General features: G+C 42.1%; 1 protein-coding gene across 2 annotated transcripts in view; it reads right to left on the minus strand.

Moving 5' to 3' along the window:
• LOC141132489 (protein diaphanous homolog 1-like) overlaps positions 1-14,794 on the minus strand; it is a 281,186-nt gene extending 266,392 nt beyond the window's left edge. For both annotated transcript variants that reach the window (XM_073620954.1, XM_073620953.1), the window contains exon 1: positions 14,341-14,794. In XM_073620954.1, the coding sequence (XP_073477055.1) occupies positions 14,341-14,475 (135 nt within the window). In that variant the 5' untranslated portion in view covers positions 14,476-14,794. The remainder of the gene's footprint in view (positions 1-14,340) is intronic.
• Between the last annotated feature and the right edge of the window lie 7,534 nt (positions 14,795-22,328).

Here is a 22,328-nt window from a genome sequence, read left to right on the forward strand (position 1 = left end):
AGGGGGCACCTTTTTTCTGCAAATCCAATTCGAGTTCAGCCATACAACTCTCATTGCAGACATCACATGTAATCAGCATTCACACATGAGTGTTGCTCTTTTTGCATGTTTTGCTGTGCATTTTTATGTACATTTTTGCTGCAGGCATTTTTTGTATTAGCCGATAGAGAAGAGCATCATCTGTGACTTCACTTGTTGCTGTGTGGACATAGCTTAAAAAACACGCATCAATGAGCAACAAAAAACACATGTATTGTGTGCACTAATGCAATTCTCTGGGAGTCAAACCGCGCAATCTGCCCAATTTTAGCTACAAAAGAAGCTCAGAACTTTTTTGAGCTACAGGTGTTTGCGCATTCACGTGTGAACAAGCACCACAGAAAATAATTGTTGTTTTATGCTTGAGCGGTTTGTAGCCCCGAGTTACAAAATGCTCAGGTGTGAATGCAGCCTTGGGCCAGCCATAGACTGTTCGATTCTCAGCTGGTCGATCATCAACTTGGGTACAACCAGCCTGCCGGATTCACTTGCGGTTATCACAATGTCTCAGCGGGAGGGATTCCTCGGTTAGAACTGTCTATGTTGATCGTAAAATCGTGTGGAATTTGCATGGTCTATGGCCTGCCTTAGAGTATATGCAGGCAAAACGTTTTAGTTACCGATGAAGGAAAGGTTAGAACCCCTGTCATTTATTGTTGCATCTTACTCCATGTACACTAGCAGCTACTAAAGTGGCCGGCAGTCAAAGTAGTTCAAGTGTACATGGAGCCTTATTGGAGACATTTTCCTCTAACTCCCTGTTCTGAAGTTATTAGAGCAATTAGACTTAGGCTTTCATTTGTGATCAGCACTTAAAAAAATTAGAGCTGGGATCTGTTATTTTAGATATTGATAAGCAGGCTACAAACATCACACAATTACAGGGCACTTGGTTATCATTCCCATCAATCCCTACCCCAGTTCAGCTTACAATATAATGTACTCTCTACCAGCCACACAACATACACATTTAAATTGTGACATTAAATTGCAACCATCTAGTGCATTTTGCACTCAAGAAGCAAACTGGATCATCTCTAAAATATTCATTCTGTAAAAACAGCAGAGCAACATACAGACACCCCAAAGCCTCGTACACACCATATACACAAGATATACACTATTGGACAAATGATCATTGTTTTTTTTTTTTTGCATGCTAGTCTCATATCGAATCCAATAGGTTGCTAAAGTTGCAAAAATTCTCGTACAACAGAATACAACTACAGAAGTGACGCCATGTGTTGTATTGTATTGTAATGCAGTCTTTCATTTCCGAGCATGTGTGGTCTTGGGCACACAATGTTTTTTGTACAAACACACTAATTACACAAAAAAAAAAAAAATCAATCGTTTGGTTATCGTACAAGAACATTTTTACGTTTTTGTCCCTTCGGATAAACAGTTGTGATCAGCTCTCCAAAGCTGTGTACCAACAATCAGATTATCGTACGATCGCTCAAAAAGCGGTATTTTACGTCTGATTTTCTCATCGTGTGTACTAGGCATTAGGACAGTTGTAAAACATTTTTTGGATGAATAGTGATGGGACCTTACAATGATCCTATTATGTAGCTGGCAGCTTCTCTACGCCAAACAATTTTCCAGTGTATCTGGTTTGTTACTAAAATCTGAGACTGAGGCAGCTCACCTAAGATTAACCATTCAGGAACAGGTTCATTTCAAGATGGAGATCAAAGCCAACAAGTTTCTTTAACGGTTTAAGGCTGGGTTCACACTTGTGCGATCAGACATCCATGTGATTCGCACCGCATTGCTGTGCAGATTACATGTGATGTCTGTGCGATGCGAATTCTGCCATACAAACTGTATGGCTGAAATCGCATTGCATTCGCACCAAAATGGTGCAGGACCCTTATTTTGGTCCACACTAGAATCCGATTGCATGGGTGTTCACAGCTAGTGATTTGATTCCCGCACCATTTCACAGTTCGCACTGAGATCTGCGAACCGATCTGGGGGGTGTCATTAACTTTACATTGACATCCTCAGCGGTTCGCACGTCAGTGTGAACCAGTGTGCGATTCAGGTGCGATGCGGGAACCAGCACTTTATTGTAGGATTTCCCGCATCACACCAATGTGAACCGGGACTACGTTTAAAAAGAGAAAATACTGCATGGGATTTAAAAAAAGAATCCAAAATTGTGTGAAGATTTTTTGATCACGTTGTTTGCTGAAACACACTCATGTACATAGACTAGGATGACCAGGAAAACGCAAAACGTGGCAAAATCACGCCACAATTTTTGTGGAAGAACCGCACCACAATTTTAGGTGCCATTCAAATTAATGGCATTTCGAATGCGAGTTCTGCGATTTGTCATTCACCCCTAGGCGCTTTGAAATCGTGGGCAGAATCGCAGCAAATCTGCCCACGATTCAAAACCTAAATGCCGAAGTGTAAATGCAGTCAAAGGTTTCATGTACACTACAGATCCTAAACTTAAGTTTAAACCTAAACTCAACTCCATGTGTCCATGTACACAAAGGCTTTTACCAGAGTTTAGGAGCTGCTACGGTTAGGGACGCTTCAACCTCCCTCATCTGAACAGGGAAGAATCAAGTTCAGAATAGGAACGTTTTGACCGACGGCCGCGTGAAAACACAAAACGTGGCGCGATTTTGCCTCGTTTTGCATTTTCCTGCAGCAAATGACAGCCAAGTGTAACATGAAGCTTAAACTAGGTTAACTAAAGGCAAACAGACTATGCACTTTGCAAATGCAGTTGCTCCAGAACTTAGGAAATGAACAAGAGCTCTGTTGACTTCCATCATCCAATCATGTGCAAACAAAACTGCTGTTTTTTGTTTTCCTTGCTAGTGATTGAGTATTTTTTGGAAGGGCATTCATACCTGAGCGATTTTCTTCTGGAAGCTTGTAACTCTAAAACACTTAACAAGCCAAATCCCATTCATTTCAATGGCCCCTGTTCACATCTGAGTGTTGTGTCGCCTGAAGCAAAAACGCATTTCACACAAAAAAGTACATGGGTTTCTTTTTGGCAATTACAAGTGTTTTTGGTCCCATAAAGTTCAATAGAAACACCTGACTTGATCGTTTTATGAGCGCTTTGTTGCGCGTTTTCTGCTCAAACAGCAGCTCTCCACCCCTAATGGTATCTATTGGCTTAACAAAAATGTTTGAAGCTGTAAAACGCTTGTAATTCACTCTTTAAAAACTCTCAACTCAAAACGCCAGTAAATTGCTACACTCAGATGTGATTGCAACCTCATTTACTGAGCTTGGAGCAACTGCAGTGTATTTGCCTTTAATAAATTAACCCCCCAGTCTGTCAGAAGCTGATGTATGCAGCCATATATTCATTCATTTTATGCTCCACAGCAGAAGAAAACTTCTTGTGTTTAAAACACAGTATATGTGTGTACACATTTGATAAATACATGCAAATATAAGGCCTCATATAAACAACCATCTGATGAAGTGAAGTGTGCATGTAGTCCATGGCAAGCAATAAAGTCCTTAATTTCCTTATCAGCACCAAACACATCGACAGCTGGAATCTGATCAACTGATGCTGTTGAAAGTACAAACACTGGAACTATATAGAAGGTAGTGGAGACCCAGAAGAACTGCACATACAAGTCTGGACAGGAGAAGAGTGAAATCATATGGGATACCATCACCGAGTATGTATATGCAGACTATATGTGGAAAGAATGGGACACGAAAAAGAGTCAAAAACATAGCAAATTTACTCTGTTCTGAGCATTTAGTGAAATCATTAAATTCTGAATAGAATAAGCATTCAGAGAAAATGACGTAATTAACTGAATACACCTGATATCAATTATAGTTTACAAAGCAACGCCACGTTTGTTGAGAAAAAAAAAAACAAACAAAAAAAAAAACAACACAACATTCTCCTCTGGGTGACCAATGTACATGGCAGGGATTACAACAAACTTTGTTGCAGATTACTACCCAACCCCCACATTGGAAAGATATCCTCTCACTTCCTGTTGAGTCTACAGGACAGGAAGTAAAGGGAAATCTCCCTAAAAAGGAACACAGTTGCTAGAATGATTGTTGCGTTGGACACCGCCAAGGCGTTCGACTCCATCGAGTGGACCTACTTGTGGACTTGCCTGGAGCGGTTCGGCATTGGGCCTAGGTTCATAAGGTGGGTCCAGCTGCTGTATCAAGACCCGGGGGCTAGAGTCGTAGCCAATGGCTGGGCATCTGAACAGTTCCCTCTAGTTAGAGGCACATGACAGGAGTGTCCCCTTTCCTCTATGCACTCGCAGCAGAGCCTCTCTTGGTGTCCCTATGCTCTAATCCAGATATAGTGGGGCTACACGTGGGGCCTATCATGGAGACAGTTAGTACATATGCTGACGACACGCTTTTATATATAGATGGCTCTACGGATGCAATACACAAGGCTTTAACCGAGATAGAGCGATTTGGTTCTTTTTCGGGACAAGTCACAAATACTTCCCTTAGATAGCTTTCCAGAGACGCAGGTGCAGGCTCAACTCCCTTTGCAGAGAGCGGACTGCATTAAATATTTGGGCGTACTCATTACTAGATCACCTGTGGACTATGTCCGACTTAATGTACAACCCCTCTTTGATATGCTCAAGTACAAGACTCAGATTTGGGCCAGGTTACCACTAGGTGTAAAGGGACACGTGAATCTTGTTAATATGGTGCTTTTGCCCAAGATCCCTTATGTACCGTGGCACTCCCCGGTATATCTTGTGCTTCGGCACTTCAAGACGATGGAAGTCATGCTTAAAATCTTTATATGGGGTAAAAGCAGGCATAAACTACCATGGAATAAGCTGAAGAACCCCACAGATCTAGGGGGAACGGCACTACCTGATCTCAACCTTTATTATATAGCAGCACAGTTATCACAACTATTTCACATAGGAAAAACAGACAGGGCTAGATTCCTGACTTTTCTATGCCCCAAGTGGTCACACTCGACTGGAGACCCTCTTACAGCTATTATAGGCCGGTTACAGACGTCGCACCTGACAAGAGATAAGACTTCTCTGCTTCACCAATACTGACGCATATTGGCCTTAGCGACAGCCAAAATACAGGCAACACCCTTAGATGATCACACACCATTATGGTATAACCTAGATCTCCCGGAGTTTAGCTCTATACCAGACTCGGAATTATGGAGAGCCGGGGGAGTGTACCACCTGTCCCAACTGATTTTCAATGGTGATCTGAAGGCATTTGACGTACTGAGAGCTGAATATGATCTTCTTCCTGCTTGAATGTTTTTCAGGTACCTTCAACTCCGTCATGCGTTTAGAAGTCAATTTCTGACTGGTCCACCTCCACTAGAAGTGAATCCTCTTATGGCCATAACATGCAGTCTAGACCCCAAGAAACTTATATCCGCATTCTACAGTATGCTACTTACGCCACTGGCAACTAGATTGGCGTACGCGTTGAAGGTTAGGTGGGAGGAGGATACTGGGGAGATTGAACACTGCAAACAGGTATCCCCCAGGCTTTCGGACCGCCTTACACAAATATATATTACCCACCGAGCATATCTCACTCCACTTAGGGTGTTGAGATATAAACACGACCAAATTGCCCACTGTGCCATGTGTGGTCAGGCGACGGGCACGTTCTACCACCTAATCTGGAGCTGCCCTAGGATCCAGGGATTCTGGACACAAATATTACAGTTCCTCCATGACACCATGGGCTCCCTTATCACTCTACACCCTAAACCACGTCTACTTGGTATATAACCAGAGCCTGATGCTATTAACAAGTTTACCAAAATATTCCTCACTGAAACATTGTTCTCTGCTAGAAAAAACATAGCTAAACAGTGGATGAGGCCTACTCCTCCCGAATTTAGTATGTGGCTGATGGAAGTGAATAATAATCTGAAATACAAAAAGCTAATCTATTCCCATAGAGGCTGCCCTGTGAAATACGGGAAAATCTGGGATAGGTGGCTTCAGGCTCCAGAGACCCTGGGCTGATGTTTCCCCCTATACACATTCATGAACGTGTATAGTCACACTCCTATCTGCCGTTCCACGCAGACAATAGTCCATGGGGCTCAAGGTTCCATTTTGCACTATGGATGAAATGTTTCCACTGTACACTTTCTCTCACCACTTTTTTTATTCCTCGTTTTTTTGTTTTATTTTGCATCTAACCACTCTTGCTTTGCATATGGTATGTCTACAAGCCGTTTTTTGCTACTCACTCTGTCACCAACACCCAACTTTTTCTGTACCAATGCATCGTTTGTATACAATATATATAAAAAAAAAAATTAAAAAAATGTTTTTGCTTTAAAGTAGTTGTAAAGTCTCAATGTTTTTCACCTTAATGCGTTCTATGCATTAAGGTGAAAAACCTTCTGTGCTGCAGCAGCCCTCCCCAGAGCCCCCCTTTTTCTTACCTGAACCCAATCGTTCCAGCGTCGAGGACAAGCCCAGCAGCTACAGACGCTGTCTCAGGTTCTCATTGGATAGATTGATAGCAGCGGGAGCCATTGTCTCCCGCTGCTGTCAATCAAATCCAGCAACACGGGAGCCGGGGCCAAGTCCTGCTGTCTACGTCAACGAACGCAGAAGCGGGACTCGGGAGCGTGCCCGCACGAGTGCCCCCCCATGGACAGCAGCTCTCCGTGGGGGCCCTCAAGAAAAGGAGGATCGAGGCTGCTGTGTGCAAAACCCTTGAACAGAGCAGGCAAGTAACATTTTTTTGCTGTTTTTAAATAAAAAACAAACCCTTACAACCACTTTCATTCTGCACATGTACTGTATGTATAGGATGCCCCAACAGAGGGGAGTCTAATGAAACCCAACATAAGCAATACGCACCTCTGCATGTAAAGGCATAAATCATTTAAAAGGACTAAGCCATCAGAGATTGCACAATTTTGTGAAAAACAATACACTCAAGACCTGGCTTAATGAATTGTATGCTTCTGTACAAATATGTACAGTATGTTGGGTCAGAGTATGAAGCGGCCTATAATCTGATGGAGATGTGCATGGTAGCAAATCAGCTTTTAACCTCAGGATTGTTCAATCAAACCTGGAAGCCAATTGGTTTCTATGCAGAGCTGCACCAGAGTTTGCACTCTCCAATTTTAGTAATTCAACCCCAAAATGTCTAGATTGCCTTGGACAAATGAATAGACCGTTAAATATACTGCAGACATAGTTAAACTGTATTTAAAGCCAAAAGTTTTTTTGTTTGTTTTAGTTAGATTGGGGAAGGATTAGAACCCGTCAGGTTCTATTGCAGTCAGAAGCTTCATTGGAGAGACGCCTTTACTTCTTGTTTGGTAAAAGCTTGTCCCCAGGACACACACAAGGGACGTTGCATTCAGTTCTATTCACTGCAGCTGTCTGGCAATATGGTAGTTTGTGTCAGTCAGTGAACACCACCGCAATGCAATGGTGTAAACGGACTTCAAATTGCCTTTTTTTTGGGTTGGGTAAGTCTGGCCAGCATAGCCCAACACAAATGGTCTAAGCTGGACCAATGTAGCCATGTATAAAATATCCCCATCTGGAATTGCTTCAGATAAGGTAAAAGTGGGCATTCAAAAGCAAAATGTGCCTTGGGGTGTAATGTACATCTGTATACACAGGTACACATTACCTTGTACAGTAGTGGTTCTCAACTCCTGTCCTCAGGACCCACTAACAGGCCAGGTTTGCAATATAACTGAAATACATCACAGGTGATATCATTTGCTGCTTAGTGATTGCAGTATTCTAGTCTGCATCTCCCCAAGGTAATACTTAAAACCTGGCCTGTTAGTGGGTGACTAAGGACAGGGGTTGAGAACCACTGTTGTACAGTATAATAGAAGAGCAAGGGAAAAAAAAAGAGAATTAAATGCTGCACTCCAACAGAAAAAGCCTAGGTGTAGAGAAGAATAGAATCGGCTTTTGCCTAACTGTTCACAGGCCAGGCTTCCGATGCGTTTCACCCATGATTAAGCCCTGTGGGTGAGCTAAATGCATCAGGAGGCCTGGCCCAAGAGTCATCAGGATGAAGCCACAATTTTTTTCTTCTCTACACCAGGGCTGTTTCTCTTGGAGTGCGGCATTTAATCTTTTTTCCTATAGTCTGGGTTTACACGGTGTGCGCCGCGGCTCACAGCATGGGGTCCGGTGCATCCCCGTTCACCATTTCAGGTCCGAATTAGGTACAATTTTGTGGCTGAATTTAGACCTGAAACTGAGCCAAAGACGCACAGGACTCTTTTGCAATGCCCTCCGAAGCCTCCCCAGAGATGTGTGACTCAGCTCCATAGAGAGCCAATCACACTCTCCTGTCATGCGAATTGGATGCGGGAAATCCGCATCCTATTCACAATAGTGTGAACCCAGCCTTAAAGAAGAACTCCATTCTGCTCATTTTTGTCTAGGGGTGGGGAGAGTGAGGATATACTCCCTTAATCTGCTGATCCTCCAAGCGCAAGACCGGTCCCTGTCACTCCGCACGCTAGCGATCTTGTGCATGGTCTGTTCCTGACGTCATCACGCCCATAGACCGACTGTGGATGTGAGGACGGCAGGAATAGTCCACTACTGGACGCGGGGGAGCGCTGTATTCTGGAGGATCAGATATGTATAGTCTTTTGGTGCACCCCTAGACAAAGCAAGCAATTAACCAATGCAGTGCAGGCACAGCCCCATTGAATGGGAGAAAACATTTTTTCCCAGAGTTCTTCTTTAAAGACGGTCTCTCTGAGCGTTGGCATCTAGCATCAAAGCGAGTCACCAGAGTATCACAGGATGACAGCTTGGAGCTGTGCTCACAACTCATTTGGTTCATGGTCACAGCAAATAAAGAGACACTAGGCTAAAGCTGAAGCTACCACACATTGTCTACATTCCATACACAGTGTACTGCAGGGAGACTCCTGTCAATAGGTATACCTGTACACAGTGCACCATACATAGATGAACATTATTTATATTACATACTCAGGTACACAGCACCCTGCAGAAAAAGGCCCATCAAAACGTCTGGAAGTTCAGGTACAACCAAATCTCATCAACCACAAAATTATTGTCAGACACTGTAAGCTAAACAGAGGAATCAGATGTTACAGGCATACCCCACTTTTAAGTACACAATGGGGTTTATTTACTAAAGCTGGAAAGTGCAAAATCAGGCTCACTTCTGCATAGAAACCAATGAGCTTCCAGGTTTTATTACCAAAGCTCTATGAACAAGCTGGGGTTAGAAGCTCATTGGTTTCTATGCAGAAATGAACCCGATTTGGCACTTTCCAGCTTTAGTAAATAAACCCCATTGTGTACTTAAAAGTGGGGTGTGTGTGTGTGTGTATATATATATATATATATATATATATATATACACACACACACACATACAGTGTAATGGGGTGCAGTCCCTTTGATCATAAGAGATGTTCTTTATGTAATCACACACCATCTAATAAGGATTAAGGCCTGTCATCAACAGGACATAGATGTAAATATACTGCAATTGGAGGAAGCTCCTGTCAACTGTCAACTTCAAAAAAAATTCCAGATAGAATTACATATAATATGTAGAGGAGTGAAGCTCCTGTCATCCTTGGATATGTAATCATAAACAATATATAGTAGGGGGAAGCCACTGCCATCATTAAAATTATAGAATATATACTTGAAAACATAAATCACATTCACCGTGTAGTGGGGTGAAGCTGCTGCCATCAGATGTATATAAACACAAACACTGGGCCCAATAAAATGCTGCACCAAATATTTGATGCATGGGACACCGATTTATGCGATGTGCCAAATAATTGTGCAAGGTGAAGGGTTGGAACAGGAAGTTGCACCCAGTGCATCAAATGTTAAAAAAATAAAAAAAAATCAAAGTGTGACACATCACACAAAAGTCATCCATGTAAGTCAGGGCTGGACAAATCCCAGAGCCAGGTAGTCAATGCCCCTAAATTACAGTCTGCATCCAACTTTTTCAGGTTTCCTCTATTGTCAATAGAACTTGCTCTTAAAAATCTTGCTGGCTTCTAGATAAGAGACATTAATTTGTCCACCTCAAGATATATTCTCACCATAAACGTTACAGTCTGACAATACACCCTCTGTATAATCAACTTTAGATCTACCAAAACTATGTAATATGAGGACCTAAAATACCCAACAAAGCCGTATCCAATCAGACAGGCCCTTGCACTACATACTTGTTGGTAATGTGCAGCAAGCTATAATCAGATCAGCAGTGTAACAAGGTGAAGCGCCTGTCATCATCAGATATACAGTACAACATCAGTAATGGAGAAGAGCTTGGGACAAACTTGTGCTCCTTTTTTAACTTTAATAAGCTGAGGGCCAGGTCATTCCTCATCCCATAGAGGACATAAACAAAGAGGTGGTGTGGGGAAAAAAACTACAGAAATTTGTGGTTTGGCTAGAGATGAGTGAAGGGAACCCTCTGTCATGATCAGATATGTATATCATTTATAATATCACAAATGAAGGGCCTGTCATGGCCAGATATTATCCTGGTTATAGACACAGTGTATCAGACACTGTCATCTTCACATACTATATACTAGATGGGATCCCCAACAGTGTAGTGCGGTGAAGCCATCATCATCATCACATATTATTCCATACGGCCCTATTAAAGGATAAGTCCACTTTTTAGAAAAAATTATAAATGCACTTTTTTTGCAGGTAATAAAAATGTGCATTTCCTGTTTTGTTGTTTCTTTTTTGTTTTTTTTTTGAGCATGTAAAGATTTGCACAGGCGATCAACAGATCACTGGCGCCTTGAGATTTCCTGCAGATCTGTCAGTGTATCTGTGTGCCAATACATCCCATACAGGCAAGCAGATACAATCTGACAGGAAGAATCAATGAACTACCACGGCACTCCACAACGTTCCTTAAGAACTACAAGCCAACACAGCCGCAAAGCATATCAGGGCTTGTAGTTCATTCACACACAGAGCTGTGTGAACTAATGATTCGGGTGTGGAGGCAAAGCCCCACACAGCCGCGTCAATTTCAAAAAGTGACAGCTAGTGTAGGGAACTTCTCCCCATACTGCTGTCACAGGGAGTGCAGGGATAGGGCAGCGGCTGCAGCATTGGGAACATGTTACATATGCCACCCTAAAAATGGGTGAAACATGTTCCCAAAGGTGCACTTATCCTTTAAAGAGGAAGTAAACCCTGATGGGTTTTACTTCCTCTTTTTTCCCCTGAAAATTAAAAGCATAATGGGCTAGTATGCATCGCATACTAGCCCATTATGAAGCACCTACCAGCAAACAAAGCCCGCATTGTCCGCTGGTGGCCACATCCATCTTCGCCCCTCTTCCTTCCGGGAAGTGGACTCCGGCTCTGTGACTGGCCAGAGTCAAGTGACATCACTCCCACGCATTCGCGTGGGAGCCATCAGTGACGGCACTTGCTAGTGAAGAAACGGCACGGAGGGACGTTTCTTCACAGTGCATGTGCCAATGATGTCGGCACAAGCGTATATGGTTAATATCTCCTAAACCGTGCAGGTTTAGGAGATATTTACAGTACCTACAGGTAAGCCTTATTATAGGCTTACCTGTAGGTACATGTGATGTAACTAGGTTTACAGCCACTTTAAGTGTAGACCTGGGTGAAAGGCTGTGTTTGCCTGCACTGGACGGATAGGTGTTCTGTGCAGCTACATGCAGGCAGTCCCATTCATGTCAAATTGTGACGCAGCTGCTGTATCCCAACAGACATGAATGGGACTGCACAACAACCTGTGCATGCAAACATGGCCCTTGCATGGGTGTACACTTAGGCTTTGTTCACACCATTACATTGTGGGAATGCGCTTGAAAATGTGCTGCCCCTATGCAGATGTGTAGCGATGCCAGTAATTACTAATGGCACCTCTGTGCATCTTGCAAATGCCCACATATTTGCCAAAAAGCAGGGTACCGCAGTACCCCGAGTTTTGGTGCGGTGCAATTTTTAAATGGTGAAGGCACCTTTTTTTGTGCATTTGTTGCGCATAGGGCAGCACACTGAAATGAATGGGCTGTCCTAAACCCATGGCAAAACCGCAAAAATGCGTGTGTGGTGCACCTCTGTGGTGTGAACACAGTCTTAAGTACACTTGTTTGAATGAGGTCTACATAATAATAACAAACACAATGGAGTGGGATGAAGCTCCTATCATTATCATATATTATTTATCATACAACAATTACACACACAGCAGATGGGGGTAATCCCCTATCATCACCAGATAGATATATATTAATGATCGTGCAAAGTGTGATGGGGTACACCCCTGTCATCATCAGATATTAATATTTTATATAATAATATTCAAACTTAATGTGTTATGGGGTAATCCCCTGTCAACGTCATCAGATAGGATTTTTTATTAACTCAGTGTGATGGGATTTTTTCAGTGTGATGGGATAGGAGCTCCTAAAAATAAAACAAACAAACAATGATCATGCACAGTGTTAGGCTCCATTCACACCTGCGCAATGTGTCATTTTGTTTTAAGCACCTTTCTTGGAGTGTTTGTTGTGTGACAGCATAGGGCAGCCCATTCACTTCAACAGGCTGCCCTGCACCTGTGCCATAGTAGTTAATGCACATTTCAATCTGCTAACAGAGGCAAGCGTGATTTGCTTTCCGTGTTATGTTGTGGAACTGCTACCCATGTTTGGGGTGCGTTAAGACATAAACGGTACCACAAGCATGTTGCGCCATGTTTTCAACCCATGTTTTTGTCTGTGCTCCTGGAAAGCTTAGGTCTGAATGTGGCCTTATGGGGTAATCCCCTGTCATCACCAGACATGATTTCATATATTATAGTCTCATCAGTTCAGTGTGACAGGGTAATCATCAAATAAAAATTATATATATATATATATATCACACACACACACAGACAGTGTGATGAGATAGGAGCCCCCTATGTCCAGGTAGAATACAATCTCTATACTAACAGATAAGCAGTGAGATAGGGTCCCTGTCATCATCACTTTTTAATACATATAAATAAAAAAATAATGATCATGCACGCAGTGTTTGGCTCCATTCACACCTGTGCAATGTGTCACTTTTAATAGTGTCTTTCTTGGCACATTTGTCGTGCAAAAGCAAAGGGCCACCCATTCACTTTAACGGGTTTCCCTATGTGCACCAAAGTAGCTCATCCACCTATCTACCCTGTTTCCCCGAAAATAAGACCTAGCATGATTGTCGGTGATGGCTGCAATATAAGCCCTACCCTGTTTCCCCGAAAAATAAGTCTTACCCTGAAAATAAGACCTACAAGGACTTTAACTAGGGCTTATTTGGGGGGTAGGGCTTATATTGCAGCCATCAACGACAATCACGCTAGGTCTTATTTTCGGGGGAAACAGGGTGTGTATCAGGCACTGAGCCAAGCGGGTTTTGCTTTCCACATTTTGTTGCGGGACTGGTACCCATGTTTGGGGTGCCATAAGGAAAGAACAGCACCACAAGGGCGTCACATCTGGAATGCTTAGGTGTGAATGTGGCATTATGGAGAAATCCCCTGTCATAACCAGAAATATATATATATATATATATATACACATACATATACATACATACACACACACACACACACACATATATACATATATATATATATATATATATATATATATACACACACATACAGTGTGATGGGATAGGAGCCCCCTGTGACCAGGTAGAGTTCAATCTCCAGACTGACAGGTGAGCAGTGAGATGGGCCCCTGTCATCGTCATTATAAATATAAAAAATAAATAAAAATCCCATCATATATATATTTTTTTTTTTTGGGGATGATGATAGGGGATTACCCCAGATCTATCAATTTTATATATATAATAGATCTCCTGATAGACCTGGGGTAATCCCCTATCATCATATATATATATATATATATATATATATATATATATATTTTTTTTTTTTTTTTTTTATTATGACGGGGCCCCATTTCACTATATATATATATATATATATATATATATATATATATATATATATATATATATATATATATAACATGGATGGTGGGGTAATTCCCTGTCATCATCAGATATGATTCATGTAGAATAGTGTGATGTGATCATCAGATAGAATTATTTGATAAATAATGACAGTGACCTGTCATGTGACCCCCCCTATATATATATATATATATATATATATATATATATATATATATATATATATATATACACACACACATACATACATAGGGGTGACACCACAGTTCAGTAAACTTACAAATTTCTTGGACTTCTCCCCTCCTCCTCCTCCTCCTCCCTCGTCCTGGCTCTTCATCTTCTTCTTGTCCTTGGTGCTCTTGGTCGGAGCCGGGGGTCCCCCTCCATATCCTCCTCCTCCTTGTGTCGGGTCCATGTCTCCCCCCGAGGCCTGGCCGGTCAGAGAAGGAATTGGTGAGGCGGTGGGGCCCTTCCCGCTCTGCTCCCTGTGCGGAGCGCTGTGTGTTCACTAGAAGCTCTCTTCCTATGGCAGTCCGGGGCCCTCTGCTGTCCGGCACACGGGGCTGACCCCTACAACTCGCTTCCCCTGCACTACACGCTGCCCGGGCCTCATTAGCATAGACGCTGAATATTCATGAGCACGCGTGCAACAGGCGATCCCATTCACACGTGAGGGCGGAAGAAAGGGCAAAACTCCACTTTGAAATAAGTTGTTCCTCAGCACTTCCGGGTTCAGACCATACCAAGTGTAAACGGGGGGGGGGGGGCATGAGATTTCCCTCACTTTAGCTAGCGGAGGTAAAAGTTTGCACAGCTTGTAGCTCTTAAAAAATTGAGCCTCTTTTCATAGAGCTGGAGTGGAGCTGCTGCTCTTTCTTCAGGAGACATTCAGAATGTACCATTTTATCACCAAACCATTACAAGCCAAGTGGGTGTGTTTGGAGTTATACAAACGGCCACACTGCCCTCTGCTGGACATTTCTATATTAGGCGTCTCTGCATGCTTACATTGTAAAACATCCCATTCAGTTTTTACATATATATATATATATATATATATATATATATATATATATATATATATAATATATATATATAAATATATATATATATATATATATATATATTTATATATTTATATATATATATATATATATATATATATTAGGATAGTCAGGGCTTGCAGAAAATCAGAGGAGACAGCTCTCCTCTGATAAGGACCCCCCCTGTAGTGCGCCGGCGCAGCGCTTGCACAGTAGGAACAACAAATGAGCCGCCGAAAAGAGTCAACTGTACACGGCAATTGCGTGCGAACACTATTTTAATAAAAAAGAGTTTGTAACAGGCCCCTCGCGGGCTCGCTACGCTTGCCACACTTCGGGCACAGCCTCGCTGCGTTCGGCCTATTATTATTCTAACTCTATGTCCACTTGGATGGTGGGGCTTTAACGTGGACATAGGGTAGAATGTAGTGCGCAGGCTCCGTGTACAGCTGATTCAGATGTTCAGCTTCGGCTCTTTTCAGCGGCTCCCTTGTTGTTCCTACTGCGCAAGCGCTGCGCCTGCGCAGTAGAGGGGGGGTCCTTATCCGCCATGGGAACTTTCTCTGCAAGACACCGGCAAATACAAAGGTTGGTATACAAACCTTAACAATATAAATTAAGATTTTTTTTAAAACTCATTAAGTTTAAAATAGAAATGAAAGTCAAAAAATTCATGTGGATGTGTCAGCACAAGGCTGACCACTGGAAGACAGGCAGGCTGTTCTCCCAGCACAGTCAGGAAACTGACCGCACTGGGATGGATATGCTCTCATGCCTAGTGTGGTCAGTTTGAAGTAAGAAAGCTGGGGGACTGGTAGGTCACTAGGTATTTTACACAAAGGAAGTGATGCAATGCAAACAGGATACTTTTTAACCACTTGCTTACTGGGCACTTAAACCCCCCTCCTGTCCAGACCAATTTTCAGCGCTGATGCACTTTGAATGACAATTGCGCGGTCATACAACACTGTACCCAAATGAAATTTTTATCATTATTTTCCCAAAAATAGAGCTTTCTTTTGGTGGTATTTGATCACCTCTGCAATTTTTATTATTTGTTAAAAAAATTTTAAAAGACCAAATTTAAAAAAAAATTATATTTTTTTATATTTTGTTATAAAATTTTGCAAACACTTAAATTTTTCTCCTTCATTGATGTACGCTGATGAGGCGGCACTGATGGGCACCGATAGGTGGCAGTGATGGGCACTGATGGGTGGTAATAATGGGCGCTGATCTGCACTGGTTGGTTACACTAATAGGCAGCACTGCTAGGTGTCACTGATTGGCACCACTGGTGGGCATTGATAGGTGGCACTGGTGGGCACAGATGAGGCAGAATTGCCTCTTCCTCTTCGGGACCGATGTCCCTTGCACATAAGCCGGTGATCGTTTTTTTTTTCTCCTCACCCTGTCAGCGTGAGGATAAAAAAAACAGATTACCAAGCTTTTGTTTACATCATGTGATCAGCTGTCTTTGGCTGACAGCTATCATGTGGTAAGGGGCCGGGATCTGTGATCACCCGAGTCTCAGTGACTCGGTGATCACAGCGCGCGCCGGGGAGCGTGCAAAGGGGAGGCCGTCATATGACGGCCTCCTGGAAATTCAGGTCTGTGCTGTGACTGTCATTCGGCTATAGCGCGGATGCCAAGTGGTTAATACAAGTACATGGTACAGCAGGCCCATATCAGAAATATGAAATGTTGGGGCAACATACACTTTAACACTCAGTTTTTTTTTTGTTTTTTTTTTAGTTTTATAATCTTAGGACTTTACTGATCTAATTAAAATATATTTTCAGCTACCAGCAGCTGGGTTTGAGGTGTACTAAATCCAACTAGCACTTGTATAAAATGTCCTAGAGATGTGGCAAGAGAACAAACGCAGGTTAACACAGCTATAGCACTAACACACTCCCAAGATACATTTCACATATATTACTGTAGGTTAACACTGCCCAAATGTCACCTCTGTTTTTCAGTTTTATCACAAAGGGAAGTGAATACTTTTAAAAAAGTGCTGAAGGCAAAAAAAAAATATATATATATATATATATATATATATATATATATATATATATATATATATATATATATATATATATATATATATATTGTGACGGGAGGGCACTGTGGAACCCAGAATCCCTTGGAAAGGTTGGGAGACCCTTGTTTCAGCTCCCCATGCACCTCTTATATCTAATGCCCTGTACACGCGATAGGATTTTCCAACAACAAAATCCATGTTTTTTTGCCGATGGATGTTGGCTCAAACTTGTCTTGCATACACACGGTCACACAAAGTTGGTCGGAAATTCCGAACCTCAAGAACGCGGTGACGTACAACACGTACAACAAGCCGAGAAAAATGAAGTTCAATAGCCAGTGCGGCTTTTCTGCTTGATTCTGAGCATGCATGGAACTTTGTGCGTCGGAATTGTGTACACACGATCGGACTTTCCGACAACGGATTTTGTTGTGGGAAAATTTGAGATCCAGATCTCAAATTTTGTGTGACGGAAATTTCTATGGAAAATGTGTGATGGAGCCTACACATGGTTGGAATTTCCGACAACAAGGTCCCATCGAACATTTTCCGTAGGAAAATCCGACCGTGTGTAAGGGGCATAAGTCACCCTGTGCCAGAACTGAGAAAATATATCTTGGATTACTTAAAATGGGACAGTAATATTTATCCACAATATCTCTAAGGATATAAGTAAAGACTATTCTTGGTTTGTTTGATTCTGAACTCAACATGTTAGTTGAGAGAGCTGATCACATTGGCCTCTGTACAATGTAGGAGACAGGCCAACTCCTGCTGGAGCTCCTGCTATTGTGAGAAGGTGTCCTGTGCTTATACTTATGATAATTAGGAAGTACAATGAGTGTTGAGTATGTATAAAGTGATGCCAACATCCTAAATCAAAATAGAACAGAAGGAACTGTGCACTAAATGCACACAGGGGTCGCCCCTTGGGACTTTAATGGCAAAATGATATATAGAGTATGGAAAGTAGATTGTATAAAATGCACATAGGTGCCAATTTTATTTAATTGTAGAAAAAATAGAAAAATATAAATACGAATACAGTTATACAATGTACATGTTCATTTAAAATACACACATCAAAATGTACAAGGTAGATATATCAACCCAAGTGCTTACAACCCTCAGCCTAAGTAGTTTAAGGTCAAACGGATGAATTTACAGCACATAACCCGACATGTTTCGGAAATTAATATGTATTATTCCTTCATCAAGGGATTTACAGTTGGGTGATCAAATCTTTATCTGTAATGTAAATGAAATTGTATCATAATACACGAAACTACTGACAGGTATTGATCATAACAGAAATAATATAAAGTGTTCAGACTGGTTATACTTACATCAGTCAGGTTCATAAAAATCAAATGACAGAACAAAAACAGGAACCAGAGACAGAACAGGCTGGCTATGAGGTCCACAGAAATATGGGATGGGCAGCTCTAGGTGTGGGACTGAACGCTGCAGCACATTCACAAGAGGCGCCTGATTAAAGTCTGCATGATCAAATAGTAAAGGAGAAAGGAACATGTAAATTAATCCCATATGCAGCTAGAAAGAACTACCAAACTGCAATATAGGGACATAGGGATATTCCATCCTATTGAGTCAATACAAATAGTAATTAAGTTACCTTTTGATTTTCACATATTCACTTGAGACGCAGACCTCTGGGCAGCAGTTCCACAACTGACAGGTGCCCAGCAGGTATCTGCGTCTCAAATAGCACAACTGATCTGGCTTCAGCCAATCAGTGTTTGCCCCAATTAATCAGCTACATGAACAGCAGCCGTGAGTGGAGCTCAGAGCGTCTCCCTGATGCCAAGGCACGCGGCGTAGCCACGCCCGGAGGGTGGGATGACGTCACGCGTCACCGCGTCACCAGCGGGTATGCGGTCCCCACATATATGGTGAACCAGATGTGGGGACACAAGGAAAGCTCCTCCACGTATAAAAGGCACGGGGGGACAGGTAGCAAAGCACCCCCCCACCAGCCATGCACGAGTGGAGCTTACCCGCCGGGTGTCTGCGAGCAGACGAACGGCCCGCACACCGTGAACTGCACCATCTAGTGGACAAAACAATTGTAGCCAACCTGTTGTACAATAATGTGTACAAATAAAGGGGAAAGAGAAAAAGAACAGCATACATCATGGTGACACTGGACACTGCACAGGTTATAGAGTCAATAATTTACGAATTTGAGTATGACAAATGGAAAAAGAATACTGTAGATGGAAGCGACATACAAAAATAAATACTGAGTTAATCCACATGTCTTAAGATGACAGCCTATAGGTACATCGGGGTCGCATTTGCGTATAGTGCCAAGATGTTGGTATATTCTTTTCCAGAACTCATTGATTGTTTTGTCAACATAATAACACCCGCATTCACATGTCAACAGATACACTATTCCATTTGATTTAGGATGTTGGCATCACTTTATACATACTCAACACTCATTGTACTTCCTATTTTTCATGACTAGGTAGCAAATACCGGTGTAAGTCCCCTTTTATGAGTCTTGATGTATGTGTATATATTCTAGGCTGTACTTCACTTTTTTGGTCCATCCTTTTCTCTTTTTTTTTTTTCTTTTCTCTTTTTCTTATGGCATCCTATCAGGGAAGTCATTGGACGGACTTTATGTCCAAACTACATGACGAATTTGAAAAGAAAGAATCTCCTGACTTTGAATTATCATTAATTTCCTCTAACCTAAGTCAAATGTTAGAGAAAAAAAAATCCCTTTTGTACTGGCACATTAAGTCCTTTGAAGACTATATTGCGGAAAACCTAAATCCTTTTGGACTTAGGGTACAAATTTTTCCTACATTTGGCAATATAGATCCCGGCTTTAAAATTGCATGGGAGGACAATTTAAAAGGATGCTCAAAAAAGATGATGTTGTTACTAATTGATGAGTATCGCAAACGTATGACTGATATAGGTGGAAGATTGGAAAAACTACAAAAACAAATGTCACCCTTAAGAACTCATGTGTCTTTTGCTGAGTCAGAAGATAAGTTAAAACGCCACTTAGAACATTTTAACAAAAATATTCTAATCAAGAAGGATAAAAAACTACAAAGGGATAGGAAGGCCTTTGAAGATGGCAGGGCCTATAAATGGCAACTTAATGCAAATAATAATTTCTCCAAAACATCACAAAAAAACAAACACACAAATGCATATGAACCCCCATACGTTCATCTATCTCTTCTTCTTTACAGCCCTCTACTCAAAGTAAAGGTCAGAGATGACCAAAACGTCGCTGTCAAGGCAATGAGTCACATGACGAATCTTCACATACAGAGAGCTCTCCCCTATAGGCAGGTAATGATATCCATCCACTTTACCACACTAATAGTGACATATCAGACGTACAGACTCCGGCCAGTTGCTCCGGATCATCTCTAAATACATCATCCAATACATCCATCACTCCACAATCACAATCTTTGCCCCTTGGAATTTTTTTAGATCAAATGAGGGGTCGTATACAGACCCATCAAAAGAAAGCAAAAACACATCCTTCCAAAATTCACAAGACCAACCAACACCAACCACGTTAAATGTGGTCAACTTGTCTTCATATCCACTCAATCAACACGAAATGGCTGTCCTAGGACGTGGCCTCACTTTCTGCCCAGACATCCATCTGGACAGATTTGGAGCCATTAAGGGCATCCATCTATTTATCCGCAAGGTTTTACTCAAGAGTCTTTATGCGAAAAAAAAAATCCAGAACCTGGGTCTACAATTCAAGAAATTCAAGCCTTGAATAATCTCATTGCCCTACTAGAAGAGAACGAACTTGAGAGCCCCCTGGCTTCCACTGGTGTTGAAGGTCCCTCTGCGGCCATGGATGATACATCCATTTCGCATACACATGCACACTTTTTTGATCCCTCACTTAAAATGAAGTCCACCCTCTACCCTTCTACCCCCTCTACAGTTCAAATCATAATGCATCAGCTTTTATGAAACTGGTGTCAGCTGACATCAGTAAGATGAAAAACTTTTTCCACCCTCACGCAAATCTCAGCCAAGATGAGCGAACTGCACTGGAGGCACTGTCCCATAACCATGACATTGTCATTAAACCCTCTGACAAGGGTGGCAATGTCGTGGTTATGGACAGTGCTCAATACACCGAGATGTGTATGGCCATACTGCACAACTCGGAGTGGTACCGACCCATCTCTAAGTTCACTCAAGATTTTTGCTCGCTGGTTGATACTGCATTCCACCATAATGCAATATCAAGACAACTGTGGGACTTTATTAGGACCAGTCACCCTAGGGAGGCAACTTTTTATGCGCTACCAAAGCTGCATAAACAAAAGAAGAAACCACCAGGCAGACCCATCATCTCAGGATGTGGCAGTTTAACGGAGAATCTTAGTCGTGTAGTAGACAACCACCTTAAACCTCTAGTCACCTGTCTATCATGCCATGTACGTGATACCATCCACCTCTTACAGATCATTCAGGACCTACACATTGAGGATGGCACTCAATTGGTAGCCATTGATGTGGAATCCCTTTTATGCACCATTCCTCATGTCAAAGGCCTAGTGGCCATAAGGCATGTTTTGTCACAGTATAGTGAATGTGAACCCAACTACACTGAATTCACCCTGACCTCCCTTGAATTTATACTTCATCATAACTTTTTTGCTTTGATGGTTCCCACTACCTCCAGGTACAGGGCGTTGTGATGGGGACATGCTGTGCCCCATCGTACGCCAACCTGTACCTGGGGGAGTGGGAACATTCACTGCTTGTTTATGAATTACTATCTATGTACATGTGCCATGTTTTAACATGGCGACAATACATAGATGACATATTTCTTATTTGGGATGGGTCGATTGACCTATTACATCAATTTCTGAATTCAATCAATAGGAATGAGTTTAATTTAAAATTTACGATGACTCACAGTCCTAGTGAAATCATGTTCTTAGATGTGCTTATAAAGAAACTACCTAGTGGGTACCTGTCTAGTGAACTTTAGTGTAAGCCCACAGCAGGCAACTCTTTGCACCACGCAACTAGCTTTCACCCCAAGCCTCTCCTTGCCTCCATACCTTACAGTCAGGATTTGAGGGCTCGCCGCAACTGCTCTGATGATAATGGATTAAAAATTGAAGCCAATATCTTGAG

The sequence above is a fragment of the Aquarana catesbeiana genome, linkage group LG03 (genome assembly GCF_042186555.1).
Source record: "Aquarana catesbeiana isolate 2022-GZ linkage group LG03, ASM4218655v1, whole genome shotgun sequence".
Taxonomy (NCBI): domain Eukaryota; kingdom Metazoa; phylum Chordata; class Amphibia; order Anura; family Ranidae; genus Aquarana; species Aquarana catesbeiana.